At 39.9% G+C, this 24766-nt stretch overlaps 1 protein-coding gene across 1 annotated transcript in view; it reads left to right on the top strand.

The window, feature by feature from the left end:
* Positions 1–24012, top strand: part of SMYD4 (SET and MYND domain containing 4) — a 37129-nt gene extending 13117 nt beyond the window's left edge. Inside the window, exons 4-11 of the mRNA XM_069482164.1 lie at positions 3173–3262; positions 5687–6851; positions 16716–16898; positions 17339–17502; positions 19393–19525; positions 20378–20494; positions 20695–20818; positions 21965–24012. Coding sequence (XP_069338265.1) covers positions 3173–3262; positions 5687–6851; positions 16716–16898; positions 17339–17502; positions 19393–19525; positions 20378–20494; positions 20695–20818; positions 21965–22118 — 2130 coding nt within the window. The 3' untranslated portion in view covers positions 22119–24012. The remainder of the gene's footprint in view (positions 1–3172; positions 3263–5686; positions 6852–16715; positions 16899–17338; positions 17503–19392; positions 19526–20377; positions 20495–20694; positions 20819–21964) is intronic.
* Positions 24013–24766: the final 754 nt, after the last annotated feature.

Consider the following 24766-nt stretch of genomic DNA (forward strand, 5'->3'; position numbering starts at 1 on the left):
CTTTTTCAGAGCTAATCTCTTCACTGTTATACATGTGCATCATAAATGTGATCACATAGAAAGTTATTCAAGGAAAACAAGTGAAACAGAAAGTGAAGTCAGACCAAAAAATTAAGATTTGCTCTAGATATGGAAGGATATGAGCCTTCCTATTTCATGAAGCTAGTATTTTGGTGATTATGATACTTTGCAATTTTCTAGAAAGCTGCTATTTTCTTTTCTTTTTTAAAATAATATTTGTTGTTTTGTCTGATTGTAAAAGTAATATATGTTTACTTTGGAAAACATAGAGAAGCATAAAGACTAAAAAAACATCTCATAACCAGTGATAGGCACTGTTAACATTTTTGTTTATATCCATCCAGCCAGACTTTTTCCTCTGAAAATATGTTTTTCTTTTACAAAATTGGGATAATGCTGCACTTACCATCTTGTAACCTGCTTTTTTCCCTCAACAATTTATTGTGTCCATTTTCTCATGTTATTAAATTTTCCACTGGAACATGATTTTTTACGGCTGGCTTAGTGTTCCATTACAGAGAAGAGCTGTGCTTGATTTAACATCTCTCAGTGTTGGCAAATTGTTTGGTATCATGATGCTGCAATAAGCACCTTTCTATGTAAATATTTTTATACATCTGATTATTCCTTAGTTTATTACTAGAAGGGTAATTGCTGGGTCAAAGAGAGTGTATTTTTTAAGGCCTTTGGTATTTCATGCTGAATTGTTCTCTAGGAAAGAACTAGTTAACATCCCTTCTGGCGCAGTATGGGAATGTTCAGTTCTCTATATCCTAAGCAATACCGGTTATTATCATGGTTTTATTATAATTATATGTATTTACTTTTGAGAAAGAAATATGTTCACATAGTTAGATTTCAGAAGTTACAAGAGTATACGGTGTAGACTTAAGTCCCCTGGCCACCCCATTTCCCATCCTCATAAGCTAGCACTGTTAAATGTGTCTTTCCAAAGGTATTTCAGGCATATATAGATAAATACAAATAATCTTCCGCTCCTGCACTCACACTCTCTACATACTGTTTAGCCCCATACTTTTTTCACTTAATAATAGCTTGAAGATCATTCCACATCAATACATAGTTTCCTCGTTCTTTTTCATAAAAAAGAAAGATATATCCATTAAATGGATGTGTCATGATTTATTTAACCAGTGTTGGCTGGGTGTGGTGGCTCATGCCTGTAATCCTAGCCAAGGCAGGAGACCAAGGCAGGAAGATCACTTGAAGTCAGGAGTTCAAGACCAGCCTGAGCAAGAGCGAAACCCCATCTCTACTAAAAATACAAAAATTAGCTGGGCGTGGTGATGTACACCTGTAATCTCAGCTATTCAGGAGGCTAAGGCAGGAGAATTCCTTGAGCCTGGGAATTTGAGGTTGCAGTGAGATGAGGCTGATACCACGGCACTCTAGCCCAGGTGAAAGAGTGAGACTCCGTCTCAAAACATACATATATATTTAACCAGTATCACATAGATTAATGTTTGTTTCCTATCTTTTACTATTTCAAATAATACTATGATGAGAAACTTTGCCTGAATGTCATTTTGCATATATCTGTAGGATGATCATATCTTTAGGATAAATTCCCAGAAGAGGAATTGCTGGGTCGATGGAGATTTTATGTGTATGTAAAATATGTATATATATACATACAAGATTTTGATATGTGTTGCTAAATTGCCCTCCATAATCATGAGACAAATATACACTCCCACTAACAACAGAATGACAGTGCCCATTACTCTACCCCTTTGCCAATTCAGTGTGCTATCAATTTTATTTTTGTCAATCTGAGAGGTAAAAAATGATATCTCACTACAGTTTTAATTTGCAATTTATTGATTATGAATGAGGTTGAGCATTTTTTCACATGTGAAGAGCTATTTGTATTTCTCATAAGAATTGTTCCTATCATTTGCTTATTTTCCTATTGCTTTATTGGTTGTCATCTTATTGATCTGTAGGAACTCTTAATAAAGTAAAGAAGTTATTAATAGCTCTTTGCCTGTATTATGAACTGCAAATGTTTTTTCCAGGCCAATGTTTGCCTTTTGATATTGCTTTTATTAGTTTTTGCCGTGAAGATATTTTTTATTTTCATGTGGTCAAATTTGTTACCCTTTTTTGACTTCAGGACTTGTGTCATAGTTAGGGATTCCTTCAATATTGCTTTAGACTATTCCTATAGTTTCTTCCAGTCCTCTTATAGTTCCTTTTTTTATGTTTAGAGTTTGATCCATTTGGAATTTATTTATTTTTTTTTCTTTTGAGACAGAGTCTCGCTCTGTTGCCCGGGCTAGAGTGAGTGCTGTGGCGTCAGCCTAACTCACAGCAACCTCAAACTCCTGGGCTTAAGCGATCCTCCTGCCTCAGCCTCCCGAGTAGCTGGGACTACAGGCATGCGCCACCATGCCCGGCTAATTTTTTTTCCTACATATATTTTTAGTTGGCCAGATCATTTCTTTCTATTTTTAGTAGAGACAGGGTCTCACTCTTGCTCAGGCTGGTCTCGAACTCCTGACCTCAAGCGATCCGCCTGCCTCGGCCTCCCAGAGTGCTAGGATTACAGGCGTGAGCCACCGCGCCCGGCCTCCATTTGGAATTTATCCAGTGAAAGGTGTATCATATATAGAGCCAACTTTTTTTTTTCCCAGTGTCTGCCTACTTATCCCAATACTCTTTATTGAATAATCCTCATCTTTTCTCCAGTGATTGAGATGCCAAAAGTATCCCTTCTTTTGCTTCATTTTCATATATTTGGCTATTTATGTATGAATTAACCATTTGTCTTCCACATATTAATTGTGTATATTCTTTTGCGAATTTCTATGTGTGCCACTCACCCTCTGCTATAGTCAGGATTATGCTGCACATATTTTCCTCAGTTTTTCATTTCAGTATTGTTTACAGTTGAAGCTGTGTCTGATGTTGCTATCTTCAAAGTGTTTTGAATATTTATTTCCTCACTTGATCTCCACAGCTTTGCTCTGAGGTAGTTAAAAATGAAGGTGAAGCAGCTGAAGCAAAAAGATTCAGTAACTTTCCCAATTTCGTACAGTCTTCAGTAGTAGGACCCCTATTATCTGAAAAGTATACTTTAGCGATGCTAGTTTCCATTTATACCTTTAACCAGTTCATTGTTTTGCAGGGAGTATCACATTCAGGGCCTAACACTGAGGACATTGCATTGTGTTATGCTAATCGCTCTGCAGCCCTCTTCCACCTGGGTCAGTATGAGGTGAGTGTCAGGATGCCTGGTGTGATTGGAAAGGATCTGTAGGCCTTTCTCTGGAGGACTAGGCCTTCATCTCTGCTGCTTTCTTAGAACACTAAACACAGGCCATGCTGCAGTTGGTTGAATTAGAAGCACATTGAAATCTGCCCAGACTTGTTCTTTCTCCTGATTCATTTTACCTATCACAGGTGACCATGCAGGGTAGTGTTGGTTGACCGGAAAGAGCTATGGTACATTCCACAGGAGCATGAACTGCGTCCAGGGGATCAGCAGTGCTCTGTGGGTATCAGCTGTGCAAAATGTTGCTCATAATATTTCAGGTTCCAAGTGTTTGCAAAGTATATTTACCTGTTGGTTTTTTTATTTACTATTTTTAGTGTTTGAAATGTTTGTTTTTTATATCAAGATATTAAGGGAGTACAGATGTTTTTGTTACATAGTTTGTATAATGGTTAAGTTGGGCCTTTTAGTGTGCCCATCACCAGAATAGTGTTCATTGTACCCAGTAGGTAAGATTTTACTCCTCACCTCCCTCCCACCTTCCACCCTTCTTGGTACTAATGTCCTTTACAACCCTTTGTACCCATGTGTGTCCATCATTTAGCTCCAGATTATTAGTGAGTACGTGTGGTGTTTGTTTTTCCATCCTGAGATACTTCAGTTAGGATAATGTGTTTTTTTAAAATAAGTAGAGCATATTCAAGATTATTCCTATAATATTATAATATAGCTCACCCTAATAAGCATTGTGAGTGAGAAAGTAAAAGGTACCCTGAAATGCCTTGTGTATGCCTATGAGGAAGGCTTTCTATAAGTGGCATTTTTCTCATCTCCTCATTGTGACAACAGAAGAAATGTTGAGAACTGTGTCATTGGAGTTTTTAAAACAGGAAATGACCAAAATCAGGTTAATATTTTAGGAAGATACTTCTGAGGCATCTGAAATTTGTATTAGAGAGGTTGAAGGACAAGCTCTAAAATGCCATTTTGGTACATGGCATTTCAGGATTCCACAGAAATTCAAATTATACCCTAGAGTTAAGAACTACTGGAATAGGCCGGACGCGGTGGCTCACGCCTGTAATCCTAGCACTCTGGGAGGCCGAGGCGGGTGGATCGCTCAAGGTCAGGAGTTCGAGACCAGCCTGAGCAAGAGCGAGACCCCGTCTCTACTAAAAATAGAAAGGAATTATATGGACAACTAAAATATATATAGAAAAAATTAGCCGGGCATGGTGGCGCGTGCCTGTAGTCCCAGCTACTCGGGAGGCTGAGGCAGTAGGATCACTTAAGTCCAGGAGTTTGAGGTTGCTGTGAGTTAGACTGACGCCATGGCACTCACTCTAGCCCGGGCAACAAAGTGAGACTCTGTCTCAAAAAAAAAAAAAAGAACTACTGGAATAGTAACAAATTCACACTTACTATCTTTCAGACTAAAAGCAAAGAGCAAGAATCTAACTCTAGGCCCTAAGCAAGAAAGTCTTGGACTACTGAAGACAATGATTAAAAGAATTTGCAAAACTTTCCCATATATATCATATATGATATAATATATATAATTCCTATATATAACATATTATTCCTATATAATAACTTTCCTATATTGGTTGTTTCTGATTTCCTTCTTATAATAATAATTACCATTTATTGAACACATACTGTGTTCCAGGCACTCCTTTCGGCACTCTAGATATATTACTTTATTTCATCCTTATAACAAGTCTTTGAGATATTATCATCCCTGTTTTTCAGATACGAAAATTAAGAAACTGAGAAATTAAATCCCTTGCACAAGGTCAGGCAGCTAGTAAGAGACAAAGTCAGTATTTGAATGCAGATCTGTTTGGCTTCAAAGTCTGCTCTCTTGATTACTATACTATAATTTTTCTATCTGTAAGCCTTTTTCCCTTAAAAATAGAAATATTGGCTAGGCACAGTGGCTCATGCCTATAATCCTAGCAGTCTGGGAGGCCGGGGTGGGAGGGTTGCTTGAGCTCAGGAGTTTGAGACCAGACTGAGCAAGAGCGAGACCTCGTCCGTCTCTACTAAAAATAGAAAAAATTAGCCTGTTGTGGTGGCGCATACCTGTAGTCCCAGCTACTCGGGAGGCTGAGGCAATAGGATCGCTTGAGCCCAGGAGTTTGAGGTTGCAGTGAGCTAGGCTGATGCCACTGCACTCTAGCCAGGGTGACAGAGGGAGACTCTGTCTCAAACAAAAAAAGAAAGAAATATTTAATGAGAACAATTAAATATAATGTCCTCAGCAAGTATTACTAATCAATTAAAAGATCACACAGTAGAATATGATTTAAATGAGCATGTGATTGTACTTGTTCCACTTTTAATAATCCTTAACTTACTAGATTTTTAGTGGACATTGAAGAGTAGGGACTAAGGGTCATTTTGGGATTTCCTTTCTGTTTTCAGATGTGTCTTAAAGATATTATCAGAGCACAGACTCATGGGTATCCAGAAAGATTACAACCCAAGATAATGTTGCGTAAGGCAGAATGTCTGGTGACCCTGGGGAGACTACAGGAGGCAAGCCAGACCATCAGGGATCTTGAAAGTAACTTCACTGCCAAACCAACCGTAGCAGATTCCCCCTTTCAAATTCTACAGAGAAACCTCCATCATCTGAAAATGAAGATACAAGAAAAGAAGAATCTCACAGAAACCTTCCCAGCAGCTCTAGCCAAAGCCTTTGAGGACATGGACCTAAGGGATGAGAATGAACAAATTTCCAGTGCATCATCATCTGTCAGCTTATGCACCGACCCTTTAAAAGGCCGCTATCTGGTTGCCACAAAAGATATTCTCCCAGGAGAGCTCCTGATAAAGGAGGCTGCTTTTGTGAGTGTCCTTACCCCAGGAGAAATGCAACCACTGCATCAGCCCTTAGACAGCAAGTGGAGTACCAGAGTTACCAATGGAGACATCTACTGTCACCAATGTTTGAAGCACACTTTGGCCACAGTTCCTTGTGGTGGATGCAGCTATGCCAAGTATTGCAGCCAAGAGTGTATGCAGCAGGCCTGGGAGCTCTACCATAGTATAGAGTGTTCTCTAGGGGGGCTGCTCCTCACACTGGGTGTCTTTTGCCACATGGCCCTAAGATTGACTCTTTTAGCTAGATTTGAGGATGTAGGTGAAATCATAAGGAAGCTCTGTGATGAGACTAGTCGCAAGGATATCTGTTTACCTGAAAACAAGATTATGGTCAAGACACTTAAATATTATGGCCAGGGAGAGAGTGAGGAAAATGGCAAAATAATACAGCCCCCAATTCCTGGATGTGATGTTAATGGGAAGTATGAAAACAATTATTATGCTGTCTTCAACCTTTTGCCCCATACTGAAAACCATAGCCCAGAGCACAAATTCCTCTGTGCTCTAAGTGTTTCTGCACTGTGCAGGCAGCTGGAAGCAGCCAGTTTACAGGCACTCACAGCAGGTCTGAAATCCTCTAAGCTGAAAGCAGCGGTGTCTCCTGAGTTCTGTCCAGATTTGGATATTTGGGGAGTGGCCATGCTGCGACACATGTTACAGCTGCAATGTAATGCCCAGGCGATAACTACCATACAGCAGACAGGTAAGGGGGAAACTTATTTTTCTGCTTTACAGTATTGTTCTTGATATAGCTGATGTTTGGAGAAAAAGAACTGCAGAGGAAAACAGGAGCTTGCAAACAAATTGGTGAGCTAATGGGAAAACACAGCTGTCTTGTATTATCATTATTATGCCATTGAAAAACTATTTGACCTTAAATTATTTGATCCCACTTTGCCTCAGTTTTCTCATCTGTAAAATGGGTAGTTCCATCCACCTAACTTTACAGAGTTGTGTTTGTAAAAATTCTTTAAAAAGTTAAAATCTGTATTACAGAGGTTTTTTTGATTGTGAGGGAAAACTGTCTCAATTAGTAATAGCAAGTTTGTTATAAGGATACATGCACAGGAAACCAGAGAAAGCTAAGTAGTTTTTTCCGTTAGGAAGGGCAGAAACAACAGTTAAACCAGACTGCAGAAAAAAGTTATTGAGTAAGGTATCAGACTCTTAATATATTCAACTACTCTCTCTTCTCTTTCCAGTTGACAGATTTTTCCCATTCTTGTATGCTAAATTTCCAAGAGAGGAATCTGGCCCAGCACAGCTTTTCACATCATACTACATCATAAGCAGTTGACCAGCCTCTGTATGGCTTGTCCTTTGATCAGGTGGCCAGCCATCAAGGGGCCACCTCCAGACACACATCAGCCAGCCTAGCCCTGCTTTCCTGGACTGGGTTGTACAGATAACACTATTTAAGCTAGATAGCAGGGAGGCTGGATATGCCCAACATCATGAGTGACATCTCCAGTATGACTGTACTGACAGCAGGTACAACTATTATTAGAAAAGAAATGGCATTTGCAGTATTTTTATTGTATGATCTCCATTTCAGCAGAAAATGTCTTTGGGTTCAATCTATTCATTATACTTTTTTCAATTTTTCTAGTTAACTCAAGTGAGAGAAGAAACTTGGTATTGGATAAACCTAGAATTTATAGATAGGTTAATATTAAATGTGGTTTAACTAAGCTATATATATTTAGCTCTTTTGATTTTCTCACATTAGGTAATCTAGAATTTGTCAGCCTATTTTTGTGTGTATTTTTGTGTTTAATTTTAATTCAGCTGCCAGATTATATGGTATATGGGTATCTCACAAGAAGTGTTTTGGGGCAAGACTCTATTCCCCACCCTAAAGCACACAGGACATCTAAAATTAGCACTGGCCTGGTTCCACAATACCACTAAATCACATTTCAGGTTAGTCTCTGTTTTCTTCTCTGCCTTCGTTTGCCTCGTTGGGCCATTGCTGCATTCTAAAATATATCTGTTGAGTGTTTTCCAGAATTGTGTTTTCCCTTGGGTGCTTTCACTTGTGTTTAAAAAAATACTCATTTTGTTTCTTCTGAATATAAAAAAAAAATATATGGGGCTACCAGATTAAATGACAGAAGGTTACCAGCTCTTGATTCTATTATACGTCTTGCCTTTAAACTACTTAATATGACACGTAAAAAAAGATGCAAATGTCAGTAGCTGTGGGGACTGTAAAAACTATTGTCCCAGTAAATAATAGCAGTGACCACTAACTCAAGCTGAATCTCTGAGGCAGAATGACAGGGCCTGTGGGCAAAAGAAGTTGGAGTTTTACATTCACTTTCCTCCATTGGCCTAACCCTACAGTGGGGAAACATCCTAATTAGCCTAAATGTTTTTGCTCCATGTGCATGAAATTTTATTTTAATCAGTTTTTGTTTTTCATAGCAAATTATGAGTAAAATTTTTCGCAAGTTATTAAGAGTAAATTTTTGGATAGTAAGAGTATTTATAGGAATACTTGTATATTCTGTGGCTAATAAAACTAGAATAGATATACATAGCATAATACTACTTGGGGTGATAGAAGAAGGATTGGAGACTTTGGCTTTAACTATAAGGTTCTATTTTATACATAATTTATTGTTTATGTGGTGTTTTTAAAATATACACAGAAAGGCTGGGCACGGTGGCTCATGGTTATAATCCTAGCACTCTGGGAGGCCGAGGCGGGGGGATCGTTTGAGCTCAGGAGTTTGAGACCAGCCTGAGCAAGAGCGAGACCCCGTCTCTACTAAAAATAGAAAGAAATTAGCTGGACAACTAAAAACATATATAAAAAGTTAGCCAGGCATGGTGGTGCATGCCTGTAGTCCCAGCTACTCAGGAGGCTGAGGCAGGAGAATTGCCTGAGCCCAGGAGTTTGAGGTTGCTGTGAGCAAGGCTGACGCCACAGCACTCTAGCCCGAGTAACAAAGTGAGACTCTGTCTCAAAAAAAAAAAGAAAGAAAGAATTAGAGCAAATTTATAAAAATATATATATATATATATATATATACACACACATATACATATATGTGTATATACATACACACACACACACAGAAAAAAACAATAGAAACAAAAATATCAAAATCTTAGCAGTAGGCCTGAGGCAGTGGCTCACACCTATAATCCTAGCACTTTTGGAGGCCAAGGTGGGAAAATTGCTTGAAGCCAGAAGTTTGAGACCAGTTTGAGCGAGAGTGAGACCCCCATCTCTACTAAAAATAGAAAAATTAGCCAGGCATGGTGCCGTGCCCCTATAGTCCCAACTACTCACAAGGCTGAGGCAGGAGGATCACTTGATCCGTGGAGTTTGAAGTTGCAGTGAGCTATAATGGCAACACTGCGCTCTAGCCCAGTAGACAGAATGAGAGAGACCCTGTCTCAAAAAAAAAAAAAAAAAAAAAACATAATGGTGGTTAATTGTGAAAGTAGAAATATGAGTGATTGCTACTTTCTTCTTTGAACTTTCCTGAATTTTTTAAATTAAAAACACTTACTCACACAGTGGTAACATTATATTAGAAAATTTTAGGCTGGGCACAGTGGCTCATGCCTGTAATCCAAGCACTCTGGCAGGCCAAGGCAGGAGGATCACTTGAGGTCAGTAGTTCAAGACCAGCCTGAGTAAGAGTGAGACCCCATCTCTACTAAAAATAGAAAAATATTAGCTGGACAACTAAAAATAGAAAAAAAAAATTAGCTGGGCATGGTGGTGTATACCTATAGTCCCAGCTACTTGGGAGGCTGAGGCAGGAGGATTGCTTGAGCCCAGGAGTTTGAGGTTGCCTGTGAGCTAGGCTGACCCCGTGGCACTCTAGCCCAGGCAACAGATCGAGACTGTCTCAAAAGAAAAAAAACAAGAAAATTTTTAAATGGGTTGTATACTTTTCCCATAACTCTAGGGAAAAAAACTTTTTAAAAAAACAGCTCATAGAGCAAAAGATAGAATAATAAAAATGAGTCTATAATAGTAAATATAAATGGACTAAACCCTCCTATTAGAGTTGTTAAAAATGAAATAAAGAAAATTAATATCCAACTACATTCTGTTTACATAGTGACTCCTGTAACAAAATGACAGTATTTGGGCAAAAAATATCAATGAGATTGTATCTATAAGACAAAAATGGTTACATATACAAGGAAAAACTGGCAAAAACTCCATTATTGTGAGAAACTTTAATATACCACCCTTGACTTTGACTCACCAAATATATTAAGTGTCTAGAAACCAAGATAACATAATAAACTAAGGGATTTACTACATATACCTATCAAAACTTGTTTCCTATAGATCAAGGATCACACACTTTTTCTGTAAAGAACCAGATAGTAAATATTTAGGCTTTCCAGTCCATATGGTCTCTTTTTGCAACTATTCAACTCTGCCATTGTAACATGAAAGCAGCCATAGACAATACACAAACGAATGAACAGGGCTGGATTTCAATAAAACTTTATTATGAACACTGAAATTTGCATTTTTAATTTTTCACGTCATGAGAATTATTCTTTTGATTTTTTTTTCAACCACTTAAACTGTAAAAGCCATTCTTAGACCACAGGCTGTACAAAAACAGGCAGCAGGCAGGATTTAGCCCGTGGGCCACAGTTTACAGGCTCCTGATACAGACCAAGACCTCACAAATCTAATTAATAAATCTATTTAGGAAAAACCCCACAAAATTAGAAACAATGGAGGGGATACAGCCAATGATGTAAATTCATTTTTAAATTTTAAAAAATTAATGCAATTTTAGACTATTAAAATTGACTATATTAGACAAGCTTTTTAGAAATACAGATTTACCTAAATTGTCCTAATAGGAGGAAGACACTTCAAAAAAACCAATAATTGAAGAAGAATTAAGTTATCAAAATATTTCCATAAAAAAAAGCCAGACCCACTCTTTTCCATGTGAGTTCTTTAAAACCTTGAACAGATTTAACCATGATTTAAAAAAAGAAAAGAACAGAAAAAATTTCTCTCAAGAACAGATCATTTCTATACTGTATAAACTGTTCTAGAGCATTGGGAAACCTGGAACTCTTTCTTACTCATTTTACAAAGCCAAGAAAAAAGACTATGGACAGTCTCACTTGTGAATATAGATGTAGAAACTCTGAATAACTCGCTGCCAGGTTACATCTAGCAGTTTATTAAAGGAATAATATGTGACCAAGTAGGATTTTTCCTAGAAATGCAAAGGTATTTTAATTTGGTGGGATATAAAAGGCTTGGATAACCACAAAGACATGCCATGTTCTTATTAGAAAGACTGAACACTGCAAAAATGGCAATTTCCCTGGATTAACCTAATCACTTTAATCCAATTTCAGGTAAAATCACAATTGGGTTTTTCTTGGAACTTGACAGTGTTTTAAAGTTCATCTTGAAAAAGTGGGTGACAATAGCCATTTTTTTAGAGAACTGAAGGGTAATGGTGCTATCAGATTTCATACCAGCATTAAAGCATTGTTACGATAATTAAAAACAATGTGGAACTGATGGCAGCCCCCCAAAAAAGTATTAGATTCTTTCTTATCATTAAAAGTGAAATATTTAAAAATTAAAACATAAAATCCCGAGAAAAACGTAAGTGAACATTTATATAGTCTTAGGGTGGAAGAGGCTTTTTAAAGTACTATATAATACCAAATTTAAGTAATTAAAAGATAGCTAAGTACCACATATCAAAAGCACCATAATGGGTGAAGAAGATAGAGAATGCAGGTGAAAGAAGTCCTTGGAAGAATGAAAACATTGGATGGGGGGCAGAAGACCTGATTTTCTGATCTCTGTGTGTCTCTGTATTCTCATCCGTCCAGCGAGGGACCGGATAAGCCGCAAAGCATCTGTTTGCAAAGATGACCACTACAGTTTCTTCTATCCCTGTTTGCCTCTTTGCAACTTGACGTTGCTTTCCATCTCATCAAGAGGTGGAGTCTCTTTCCCCTCCGTTGAATCTGTGCTAGCCCTGTAACTTGCTTTGATGAATGGACTCCAGAAGTGATGTTGTGTAACTTCAGCTTTAAGAGCCCTAGCAGCTTCCACTGTCACCTTCTTGGAATGATAGGGTAGCCATGTGAACAAGCCTGGGCTATCCTCCTTGATAAAAGACCATGTACCAGGCCGGGCGCGGTGGCTCACGCCTGTAATCCTAGCACTCTGGGAGGCCGAGGTGGGCGGATCGTTTGAGCTCAGGAGTTCGAGACCAGCCTGAGCAAGAGCGAGACCGCATCTCTACTAAAAATAGAAAGAAATTATATAGACAGCTAAAAATATATATAGAAAAAATTAGCCGGGCATGGTGGCACATGCCTGTAGTCCCAGCTACTCGGGAGGCTGAGACAGGAGGATCCCTTGAGCTCAGGAGTTTGAGGTTGCTGTGAGCTAGGCTGACGTCATGGCACTCACTCTAGCCTGGGCAACAGAGTGAGACTCTGTCTCAAAAAAAAAAAAAAAAAAAAGACCATGTACCAGATGAATGCAATCACATGAGTAATCCCCAGGCAAAAAACCAGCAGAAAAAAATATTCAATTGAGCTCAGCCAATATTGCTGGCATACAGAGTCGTGAATAAACAAAATTGTGCTTGTTTTAACACCCCCACAAAAAAAAAAAAACCCTCATAAACAAAAATGAAGATGTGAAAGACAAAATGAGGGAACATCTCTAGCAACTATACAAGTCTTAAAATCAACTTTTAAAAACATACGTAGTGATGAAAATGTTCTAAAACTGGATGTGGTAATGGTTGCCACATCTATGGTTCACAACTATGTACATTTCCCAAAAAAAAAAAAAAAATCATTGAATTGTGCGCTTAATGAAGGTGAATTTTATGGTAGATTATATCTCCATAAAGCTATTAAAAGTATACATGAGCAAGCACTTTATCAAAATAGTAATAAAAATGGTCCATCTCTAACCTCTCTCTAGTAATTAAAACAAATGCCATTTCTTTGCCTATCACATTGGCAGAGTTGTTTTGTTTTTTAATTATATGCATTTTAGGTTAGGGTGTAAAAGACAAAATGTTCTATTTGCTTGATAGGATTATAAATGATTGTAATTTTCAGTATTTAAACTTTGTCTGATTACCATATATTCCTTTTGTAGTTTCAATTAGTTTTTTAATAATAAAAATAATACAAATGATAAGAACACTTTTCTATGAACATTTTTAAGGCATTTGATACATTTTGCAAAATTGCCCTCCAAGAAAGTTGTACCAGTTACGTACCCACCAGCAATGTTCTCTTTCATTTTTTAATTCAATCTAATTTTGTTTTAGTCTGCTCATATTTCTAATCTTGTTATATTCCTTTTTATTATATCTTTGGGGTTCCAACACCTCCCAATTTAGTGTTCTCATTGAATTTCATTAGCAGCTGTTTCATTAGTAGCACAGAAGAAGGATTAAAGTGTTAACTAGGATAAACTTTGACAAAAACCTATAAAAATGTATGTTATTATCTTTGCATAAATCCTATTTAATCAAAATTCCTCAGAAACCTCTCACTGGTACTTATCTCAAGGGACAGAATTGGCCACTGATGATATCCTAGACCTTGATATATGTGATTCCATCTTAGTGGGAATGGTACATTCCTATCTCTCTGGATTCATGTCATGTCAGGGCTTAATAAGGTTCTGTGTTGCTCCACATCAGTTCACTGCCCTCTGCTTTCACTTTTCAGCAACCAAGGAATCCATCTTTAGTTTGGGTCCTTGATTACTTCACACATATACAAATGTCTCATTTTGCAAAATATACATACCAGAGTAAGTATATTCTGGAAGTATTGTGAATGAATCCTTTTTTTCTTTACTTGAATCCCATTTTGAATGCACTAGGGATATTACCGAGGTACACATTTCATAAAGAATCACTCCCTTTTTTTTTAAATACAAAATGTCAACATTAAATTTGGTTGATGAGGTACATACATATTCTCACTTTCTATTATCTCTTCTAATAGATGATTAATACAAAATATTGAGTAATTTTTAAAAATCAATACTTAATTTTTTAGAAATGATTAGAGAAATATTCAACTGTGATATAAACACCCCACTTAGTTCCTGGGCCTGCTCCTGGTAGAGGATAATCTATAAATAATTCACAAAGCTGACATTACTCACCGTATTGTGATAATTTTTTCTGGGAAAATTTTAGCAACTGTTCTAATATAGATTGCCAGTTATCAGTAGTTGGGAATGCAAGTCAACTTTTAATTATGCAGAGGCTGATTATTCAGACTACAAATTGTTCATGCCCTGTACTGCTCCTTCCTGCTGCCTACCTTTTAGCATTTTCACAGCTCATTAGCACATGTACCAGAAGGTAGGCATTGGACAAGGGGGAAAGGAGAGGAAACAAAATCAGTTAAGCACTTACGAGAAGCTCTGATGAAAGATTTTAATACAATTTGTAGAATTATTGATGAAAATTGAGTCATTTGGTTTCCCTGTGAATCATATTTACTTGTTCTATTCTTGTCCTTCATAGCAACAGATAATAGAATTGTCTGCAGAGAGACGTTATTCCTATATTTAATGTTTTCCTTTATAGAGCGTTTTCATGTGATAGTTCATGATATTTTATTTATTCATTACATTTGTACCTAGACTACTTACTTCTTTGGTGAATGGTTTATTGAGATTCCTGGCATATATACGGTGATACCACAATTATCTGATGGTTTTCCAGTTTTTCAGAAAACTAAGTGTTTTCCTTTAAGTACCAATACCTTTCCATTTTCAACCTATTCTGTTGGAAATACGATTTTCTTCATACTTAAACTGGGGCTACTGAATATAATTTAATCCTTTCTGGATGTCCAAGGTTGTCTATACTGTACATATTCCTATGTTTGGCTATTGCAAAAACCCATGCAGGCCTGGCGCAGTGGCTCATGCCTGTAATTCCAGAACTTTGGGAGGACAAGGCATGACGTTCACTTGAGCCCTGGAGTTCGAGACCAGCCTAGCAAGACCTCGTGTCTATAAAAAATTAAAAAGTTAGCCAGGCATGATGTGCATGCCTGTGGTCCCAGCTGAAGCAGGAGGATCCCTTGAGCCCAGGAGTTTGAGGTTATAGTGAGCTATGATGATCTATGATGACATCAGTGCACTCTAACCCGGGTGACCGAGCGAGACCCTGTCTCAGAAGGAATCCCATACAGATATGCCGTCAGTCTAGAGCCTCTGGTTAAGTGAAACTTTGCAAGTGTAGTAAAACTTGAGTGGTACCAGTGTTTTCATTTGCCCTCAGGCTGATGTTGTTATATGAGTTTTCTGCCGCCTTCCCCAGTCTGTCACCTGTCTCTTTGCCATTGTCAGAAAAATCTGTCTCTTGTCTTCTCCCCTTATTAGTTCTCGGCATTTGGACTATTGTGGCCTCAGAAACTGAATAACCAAGCTAGTTAGAAATGTGTCTAAAACAAGAACAAATAGGCCTGCACATGAGTACAAAACACTCACATATGAATTAAGTGTGTGAGTTTGGGTGCAGAAACCATCGCTGCTTAGGGGCCTTTTTTTTTCTTCCTTAACAATTTTCAATCAAAAGTTAAGCTGCTGGCTAATTGTGTTTCAAAGAGACTGTTTGGGACATGAGACTGTCTTGAGTAAAGCTAGTACAGAGAGTTTTCTTCAATGAGAACTGCTGCTGATTGATTTCCCGGAAAGGTGGGAAATGCATTAAATACATTTTTTAAAAATATATTTTTTTTTTTTTTTTTTTTTGAGACAGAGTCTCACTCTGTTGCCCGGGCTAGAGTGAGTGCCGTGGCGTCAGCCTAGCTCACAGCAACCTCAAACTCCTGGGCTCAAGCGATCCTCCTGTCTCAGCCTCCCGAGTAGCTGGGACTACAGGCATGTACCACCATGCCCGGCTAATTTTTTCTATATATATTTTTAGCTGTCCATATAATTCTTTCTATTTTTAGTAGAGATGGGGTCTCGCTCTTGCTCAGGCTGGTCTCGAACTCCTGAGCTCAAACGATCCGCCCACCTCGGCCTCCCAGAGAGCTAGGATTACAGGCGTGAGCCACCGCGCCCGGCCTTTAAAAATATATTTAAGCCTGCTTAAATACATAAAGTTTGGGATAGTAACTAGGTCACTTGTTCTATTAACCAACCAAAGACCAGGTAAACAAAAGCACTTGGGCTATAAAAGTCTTTGGGAAATAATCTCAACAACTTCTCTGGTTTCTGTCCTCCCTCCTGAACACTGAAACTACCTCTCTAGAAAGCCCCCTGCTGATAATTCCTTTTTTTGTTATTCTTTTAATAAATTCTGATCTTTGGATTTTTTTGTGGTATAGAGACACAATGGTTAGGTTCCAGGATTCTGGTGGACTTTTTGTGTGTTCATTCACCTTGCTTCCTGGGGACCAGAGCTTGCTGTGAGTCATGTTCCATCTAATTTACATTGGATCCGGCTGCGGAGCCATGACTCAGATGGGCTTCAGGCCCAGCTGCCCAGCTCATCTCCTGACACGTCTTTCCTTTTTCCTCTTGCACTTTCAGGATCTAAAGAGAACATCATTACTGACAGCAGGCAGGTGCGCCTTGCCACAGGCGTCTTCCCTGTGGTCAGCCTCCTGAACCACTCCTGCAGCCCCAACACCAGCGTGTCCTTCATTAGCACTGTCGCCACCATTCGGGCATCACAGCAGATCAGAAAAGGGCAAGAGATTCTCCACTGCTATGGTGAGCCATCTCTCGTCACTGCTGTCCTGCCCTTCACCAGCAGAAAAGGACAGGGTGGACAGGAATGAGCAAGCCACTGAGCAGGTGACTTCACCTGTCTAGGGTTTGTTTCTTGGAAGAGACTGTGCATACTTAGGCCAAAAAAAAAGAGAAAGACCCTCTTACTAGGGCCCTATTGTGGCTACACTCTGTTTCTCACTGGTTAATCCCTGTAAACTTCCTATTCTGAAAATGAGCTAGGAACAACTTCTTGGCTTCTTTTTCTTCCTGTCTCAGCAACTTGGAAGCTTATTTTAGTATCCGGTTCCACAAATGTTTGAGTAAAGGTTAAGCTATCACATGATAAATAATTGTCCAGGCCCTCTGTTAAGCTGAAGGTTTTTAAGTAGTGTTTGACTCTCTCTTGCTTTAAATATTAGCTGAGTGTGATCTCTCTCCAGGGCCTCATGAGAGCCGGATGGGTGTTGCTGAAAGGCAACGGAAGCTGAGGTCTCAGTATTTCTTTGACTGCACCTGTCCAGCTTGCCAAACTGAGGCACACAGAATGGCTGCAGGGCCCAGGTGGGAAGCATTCTGTTGTAACAGTTGCAGAGCACCCATGCAGGTAAATCTCTCTTCTCTACTTGTCCTCAAGGTCAGTTTTCCAGCCCAAAGGTGATAAATTTTTAGGAGGAAGCCATCAGGGACTTAAAGGAGCCAAGTACAGTAATATCACTGTCATTTTAGCCAATCATCCCCACACATTGGTTACCCCTCCAAAGGAACCACAAGGAAAGGTTGGATTTTGTAATATTTCTCTTGCAAATGACAGAAGATCACACCTAAACTGGTTTGGGGGTGGGGGGGGGAAGACTGGATTTTATTTGCTCAAGTAAGTCATTGAAAAGACCTAGGGGGGGTGGGGGAAAAAAATATGAAACTATTGTTTTTAACTTGCACTGTTCACTTAATAATTTATCATGAATATTTCCCATATTATTTCATATCATTGTACAAGAAATAATGTATACATTATGAGGACATACTGTATCTAACAAGATATACTGTTAGACTCTTTGATTCTGTAAAAAAAAATAAATAAATAAAAAAATAAAAAAAATAAAAAAAAAAAAAAAAAAAAAAAAAAAAAAAGAAAAGACCCAGGGCAAGGCTACTTCAGATGCAGCTTGATCCAGGGGCTCAGATAATGTCACCCAACCCAAATTTTTTTTTTTTTTTTTTTGAGACAGACTCTCACTCTGTTGCCCAGGTGAGTGCCATGGCATCAGCCTAGCTCACAGAAACCTCAAACCCCTGGGCTCAAGTGATCCTCCTGCCTCAGCCTCCTGAGTAGCTGGGACTATAGGCTCTTGCCACCATGCCCAGCTAATTTTTCTATTTTTAGTAGATTAGTAGAGACGGGGTCTTGCTCTTGCTCAGGCTGGTCTTGAACTCCTGAACTCAAACGATCCTCCCGCCTTGGCCTCCCAAGTATCTGGGACTACAGGCATGCGCCACCATGCCCAGCTAATTTTTTGTATATATATTTTTAGTTGTCCAGCTAATTTATTTCTATTTTTAGTAGAGATGGGTTCTCGCTCTTGTTCAGGGTGGTCTTGAACTCCTAAGCTCAAGCGATCCTCCTGCCCTGGCCTCCCAGAGTGTTAGGATTACAGGCATGAGCCACCACGCCTGGCCAGGACCCAGTTTTTCTGTCCATCTCTTTCAACTCCATTTTTTCTGTGTTAGCCCCATCCTCAGACAGACTTCCCTCTGTGGTGGCAAGATGGCTGCCAGCAGCCCCAGCCTCCTGTCCTCCTGCCAGGAGGGTAAAGACATGTGCCACTCTAACAGCAGTCTGGGCAGAAATGTTACTGTGTTTCATTGACCCAATAACTGGCTGGAGGAAAATCAGAGCCACATGCCACCCCCTCAGCTTTAGGGCACTGAGCGTGGGAGGGTGAGAAAGGATCCTCAGGAGAAATTAGGTTGCTGCTACCAAATGAGGAAATGGATACTGGCATCTGAAACACAGCAAATGTCCACCTCAGAGGTTTTCTCCTCTGTCAAAGGGTATAATATTCTCTTGGGGGAACCATTAGTGGAATGCAGAACTGGTTGTGTGAGAAGCAGAAGTTACAAACCGAAAGTCAAATGTGGGGAGATCTCACCTAGCACCTTTTTCTATTGGTTTTCCTATGACTTTTTCATAACCACTAGAAATGTGTTTGTCATCCAAAGTCCTGGCTCCAAAGAGAATAAAGAGAGGGACTATAGAAATGGAAAGAAATTGTGGACTATACCACTTCTTCTGTTCCAAAAAATTAAATCTCAGGTAGAATCAGCTACTGCCTTCATTAGAATTGCTGCTATCAAACCAGATCTAGTCAGCTTTGGTTATGATGTATGTATTATGGCAGGAGGCTCTTTCCCCCATGGGCTCAGAAACTACTGCTCAATATAAGCACATGCACCAACTCTGACAGAGGAATAAAGATAAAACTGACTTCCACAGGGAGATGACGTGCTGAGCTGTGGCAACAGATCTTGCACAGAATCCATCAGCAGGGACCACCTCGTTTCTCGGTTACAAGACCTTCAGCAGCAGGTTGAGATGGCCCAGAAGCTTCTCAGAAATGGTAAACTAGGTGAGACTGGCTCCCTGCTTTGGTCCTCCAGCTCCTCCTTTTATTCATTCTGATAGCCCCTTGGACTCGTGGATTCTCAGTAATGGTTGAAGAATTTGAAGAATTGAATTTAATTATCCCCATACCAGCCACAAGATGGCTATATAGGCCAGTGAGACCAAACCCTAACCAGCTCGCTTCCTGTGGTGTCCTTGAACAGGGGCAGATGATTTAAGCTGTTGTTTTCTTATGTATCAGATACTAAGTTAAAGTATCCCTGGCCACTCAAGGGTTATCGCTGACATCCACGAGCTTTATGCAGTCCCAGAAGTTCAGTGTCATTTATTTTAATTCCAGGGCCTAATGACGTGACTTCTAGAAAGGTAGTTCTGCCCTCATCAGAGCCCGTCTCTTCTAGAAAGTAGTGGTTCATGTGCCCGATTGATATAAGTACTCAGTTTTTTTAGGAAGGGAGTTGTGAAACTCCCCATTGCCCCTGAAAACTCTGCCTTAGAGCTTGACATTGTGGGAATTTATTTTGCTTACTTTATGAAAGTTGACCTTTAGCTTAGATTTCGGGGTCAAGAGAAATAACTGACCATAAGTAGAATGCAGGAGTGGTTGTGTTAGAAAGCTGATGTTGGAAACCCAGGGTAAATGTGGTGAGGCCTCACCTAGCACCTTTTTCTCTTGAAAGAGAAAACGTAAGAGAACAATAGCTTTATGGGAACAGACACTGTGTTGGTGACAACCCAGAGAGATAAAGGGGAGTTTCTACATTCAGCCCAACTGAGATAGAATCTGAGACCTGGGTTCTCATTTCTAGAACCAGGTTTGTGTCTACAGCGAGCTGTTTTTCCTTTGACTTGACAGAGCAAGCCATTGGGCGGTTGTTGGGGTGCCGGCACGATGCTGAGAGCTTCCTGTCGGCAGAACACACCATGGTAGGAGAAATTGAGGATGGCCTGGCCCGGGCCTATGCTGCCTTAGGTATGGCACGTGTTTTCATTGTCTGCTGTCAGGAACAAGTCTGCCCTGTGTTTTGTCACAGTCCCGGCCTTGTCTGATTAGTTATCTCTCTGTCTAAACTGAGGCTGCTCTCCTTGCTCTTCAGCTTTCCTTAGCCTGAAAATGTTCATTTTTAGGTGATTGCAGTTCTTTTCTTGAATGCAATTTTTCTCTTCTCACAGGGGACTGGCAGAAGTCAGCTACCCATCTACAGAAGAGTCTCCAGGTGGTTGAGGTTCGCCACGGGCCATGCAGTGTTGAAATGGGCCATGAGCTTTTCAAACTGGCCCAGATCTTTTTCAGTGGGTAAGTCTTTCTCTTTCCTGTCGCTTTGCCAGGGCATATACTGTTCTTTCTTTTACCAGGCCCTTCCGTGTGTTACTTTTTTCTATAGTGCTTTTAAACATGTTGAAACTTTTTTATTTCCTCTTTAGGAGGGACCTTTGCCTTCTGTTTTGCTGACAGTTAAAGCTTGAGAATTTCCTCCTGAGAGTGGGAAAAGCTCTTAGATCTGAAGTGAGTTTCCCAGGGAGAACTTGCCAGGGAGTCCCACCTGCCCACCAGCAGAACATCCTTCTCATTCCTCTCTGGCTAATCAGACCTCTTGGCTCTCTCATTCCCAGCACCCTCAACTCCAGGGTCTCTGCCCCCTCCCTAGTTTGCATCCTATTCCTTTTAAAGCATTTGTTTCAACCCGGAGTGATTTTGACTCCGGGTGACATTTGACACTGTCTGGAAATCTTTTTGATTGTCATGATGTGGAAAGGGAGGTGCTACTGGCATCTAGTGGGTAGAGGCCAGAGGTGCTACTAAACATCCTACAATGCACAGGGCAGCCGCCCTACAGCAAAGATATATCTGGCCCAAAATGTTAATAGTGTCAAGGTTGAGAAACCGTGCCTTAAAGGTTAAAAGGAAAGGACAGCAGGTTGATGGGCCGATGCTTCATCCCCTTTTGCTACTGAGGTCATTTGGGAAGTCATAATTCAGTATTTCTGGATAGAATACCTCCAGCCTTGGTAAAACTGCCACTGGTGTACATTGGTATGAGAAAGTGTTTGAAGCTTAAATCTAAGATTGCGAATGGTGGGTGGACCTGATACTGAAGACAGAGAGGCAGTGCATTTGGCCAGAGAGAGATAAAAGGGCTGCCGTGTTAGGTCAGGGGTCAATTTGGTTACCCAAAGATGAAGACTGCAGTGTAAACCTTGGGGTAAATATCAGATAAAAGCTTTGAGATCTGCCTGTTTTTCCCAGGATCCTGGAGTCTATACTTTTTAATAACTTTTTTCTCAAACTCTGCCTTGCAGTGTGTTTGTGTACTATATTATAAGATCCTTGAGGACAGAAGTGATCTTGTATAACTATTCTTCACCATGTATGAGTAGGCTCTCAATCAGTGTTTGCTGAACTGAATGAGTGAACTGACTCCTCTTCTTCTGTCTGGTTCAGGTTTGCAATACCTGAAGCTCTGAACACAATACAAAAGGCAGAAAAGGTTCTCTCAGTGCACTATGGCCCTTGGCATGATGATATCCAGGAGCTCCGAAAGATGAAATCCTGTTTATTGGATTTGCCACCCATCCCTGTGGGACCTTCAGTGTAGGATCCCAAGAGGACTTCACCAGGAAAGGAGCCCACGGAAGATAAGTTAAAGGGGTTCTGTCACTGCTGAGCTGTCGTCAGGAAACACAGGACTTTCCTGACAGTCCCAAGCCTAGTGTACAAGGGGTGGGAAGACTCCAAAAGCATTGCAGTTGGAGAGAGACACTCACCTATTTTGATGACTGTTTCCTGCAGTAGTTAACTGTCCTCCAATAAAAACTCCCAGTTCCCAGAAAAGACTTAAAACTAGTATCTGGAGAGTGCAAGTCCCTTAAAAGGATTTTAGCTGATCTGCAGGCATCTGGATGTTAGCCTGGGGTTTTGGCGAGATTCCACCTCACTAAATGATGAGAGTCTGTTTCCCTGGAACATTCCTATGGTTTCTAGCAGTAATGAAATGTTGTGCACCACTCCAGTGGGAACTTAAACTCTTAGTAGTTGTATTGTAATTGAAAAATAATTATAAAGCAAGAAATCAGTAAGGCTGCTTACCTCTAGAGACACACAATTCCACTTATGGTATCTAGCTTCTGCACATCCTTCGTTAAAACTGGTGGAATATGAATTGTGAATTGGGAAGTAAATATGGAGCCATTTTATTGTTGAGCAGTTTCTTCCTGGGATAACAACTCTAAATTTGTTTTCTACCAGTTTTCCAGTCCTTATTCTCTGGCTTTCATTCCATACTCTTGGCAGACTCACTGACCAAACACTACTAATAAAATCAAACTTGTAGTAATGACTTTAGAACACATGTGCCTCCTTTCTGAGTTATTCTATTTGTTAGCAAGCCTGAAAAGAAACTACTTTTTTCTACCAGACCTCTCCAGGCTGACAAATGAATTATGGACTGACTTACACTGCTGCTTGTGGTTTCAAACTGAAGAGACAGAAGGTGGGGATGATTGCTCCCTTCCACTGGATGTGTAGCAGTAATCCGGACCCCATCCTGGTCAGAAGGTTGCAGGATTCTCTAGGTCTGAACTCGGGTTGCTGTTTCACCACTGGTGACCATGTGGTTCAGGTGCGTTAGTGGGAAAGAATGCCAAGTCCACACTGCTTTGGAGAGCTTGCCCACCCTGACCATGCCCAAGAAGTGCCTGTGGGTTACCGTGGCATTATAATCAGGAAATCAATAGCCCCGAAGATGCCTGACAGTAGCTTTTCAGGAAGCTGATAGGAATAAAGTTAGCACTCAAACATTTGTCGAATGAAGGGCAGGCAGAAATTCATTTCTCTTTTCTAGTAACTCACTGTGGCAAAGGAGTGGCCAGTGAGATTTTTTGGTAGACCTAACTTTTTCAAGAAAAAAAAAGTTAGTCCTTGGGACTGCAAACTAGTACAACCTCTATGGAAAGTAATATGGAGATACCTCAAAGAGCTTAAAGTAGAATTACCATTTGATCCAGCAGTCCCATTACTGGGCATCTACTCAAAGGAAAAAAAGACATTCTATAATAAAGACATCTGCGCTCAAATGTTTATAGCAGCACAGTTCGCAATTGCAAAGGTGTGGAAACAGTGTAACTGCCCGTCAATACATGAGTGGATTAATAAAATGTGGTATATGTATACCATGGAGCTCTACTCAGCCACAAAAAACAGTGGTGAACTAACATCTCTTGTATTATCCTGGGTGGAGCTGGAGCCCATTCTCCTAAGTATCATAAGAATGGAAAAACAAGCACCACATGCACTCACCATGAAATTGGTACTAATTGATCAACACTATGTGCACAGGTGGAAGTAACGTTCATCGGGTGTTGAGCAGGTGGGGGGCAGAGGAGGGGATGGGTATATTCACAGCTAATGGTTGCGATGTGCACTGTCTGGGAGACTGGGGGATGGATGTGCTTGCAGCTATGGCTTGGGCAGAACAAAGGCAATATATGTTATCTAAACGTTTGTACCCCCGTAACATTCAGAAATTAAAAATATATATATATATAAAAAATTTAGTCCTGCAAACAATTCTATAGTTATTCTATTCCAAACATGTGGCATGTTTTATGTTCCTAAAAAAGGTTCTATTATACTTTGTAAAATAGGGACACTTCCTTAAAAAGAATATGTATAGAATCTTTACATACCATTTTATGTGTCTCATTTTATGTGTATTTGAGAGTTTTCTTTAAATGATTTATAAAACTAGTTCCTGAAGTTACAAATTACCTCTCTTATCCATCCATGTGTTGTCCTATATTGTCACACGTGACATTAGTTTGACTGGAGAATACCTGTGCTTGCATTTAAAACCTAAAGTCTGGACCAGCCCCAGTGGCTCATGCCTGTAGTCCCAGCTACTCAGGAGGTCACTGGGGCAGGAGGATCACTCAAGCCCTGGAGTTCAAGCTGCAGTGAGGTATGATCGCGCCACTGCACTCTAGCCTGGGCAACAGAACAAGACCCCATCTCAAAAAAAAGAAACAAAAACCGAAAGTTTGGTTTATTTAAGAGTATGCAGGAAATGCCCTCCTGGGAGGATTAGTGATCCTAGTACATAAACACCCCCAGAGCAGAGAAGCAGCCCCTCCATTATGTAACACAGATAACTAAAAGTTCTTATAAATGGTGACTTTCTGTGGTAAGATGGAACCAGGCTGTAAGTATACAACCAGCAAATTCCAAAAGGGCAATTTATCTTCTTAT

The sequence above is a fragment of the Eulemur rufifrons genome, chromosome 9 (genome assembly GCF_041146395.1).
Source record: "Eulemur rufifrons isolate Redbay chromosome 9, OSU_ERuf_1, whole genome shotgun sequence".
Classification (NCBI taxonomy): domain Eukaryota; kingdom Metazoa; phylum Chordata; class Mammalia; order Primates; family Lemuridae; genus Eulemur; species Eulemur rufifrons.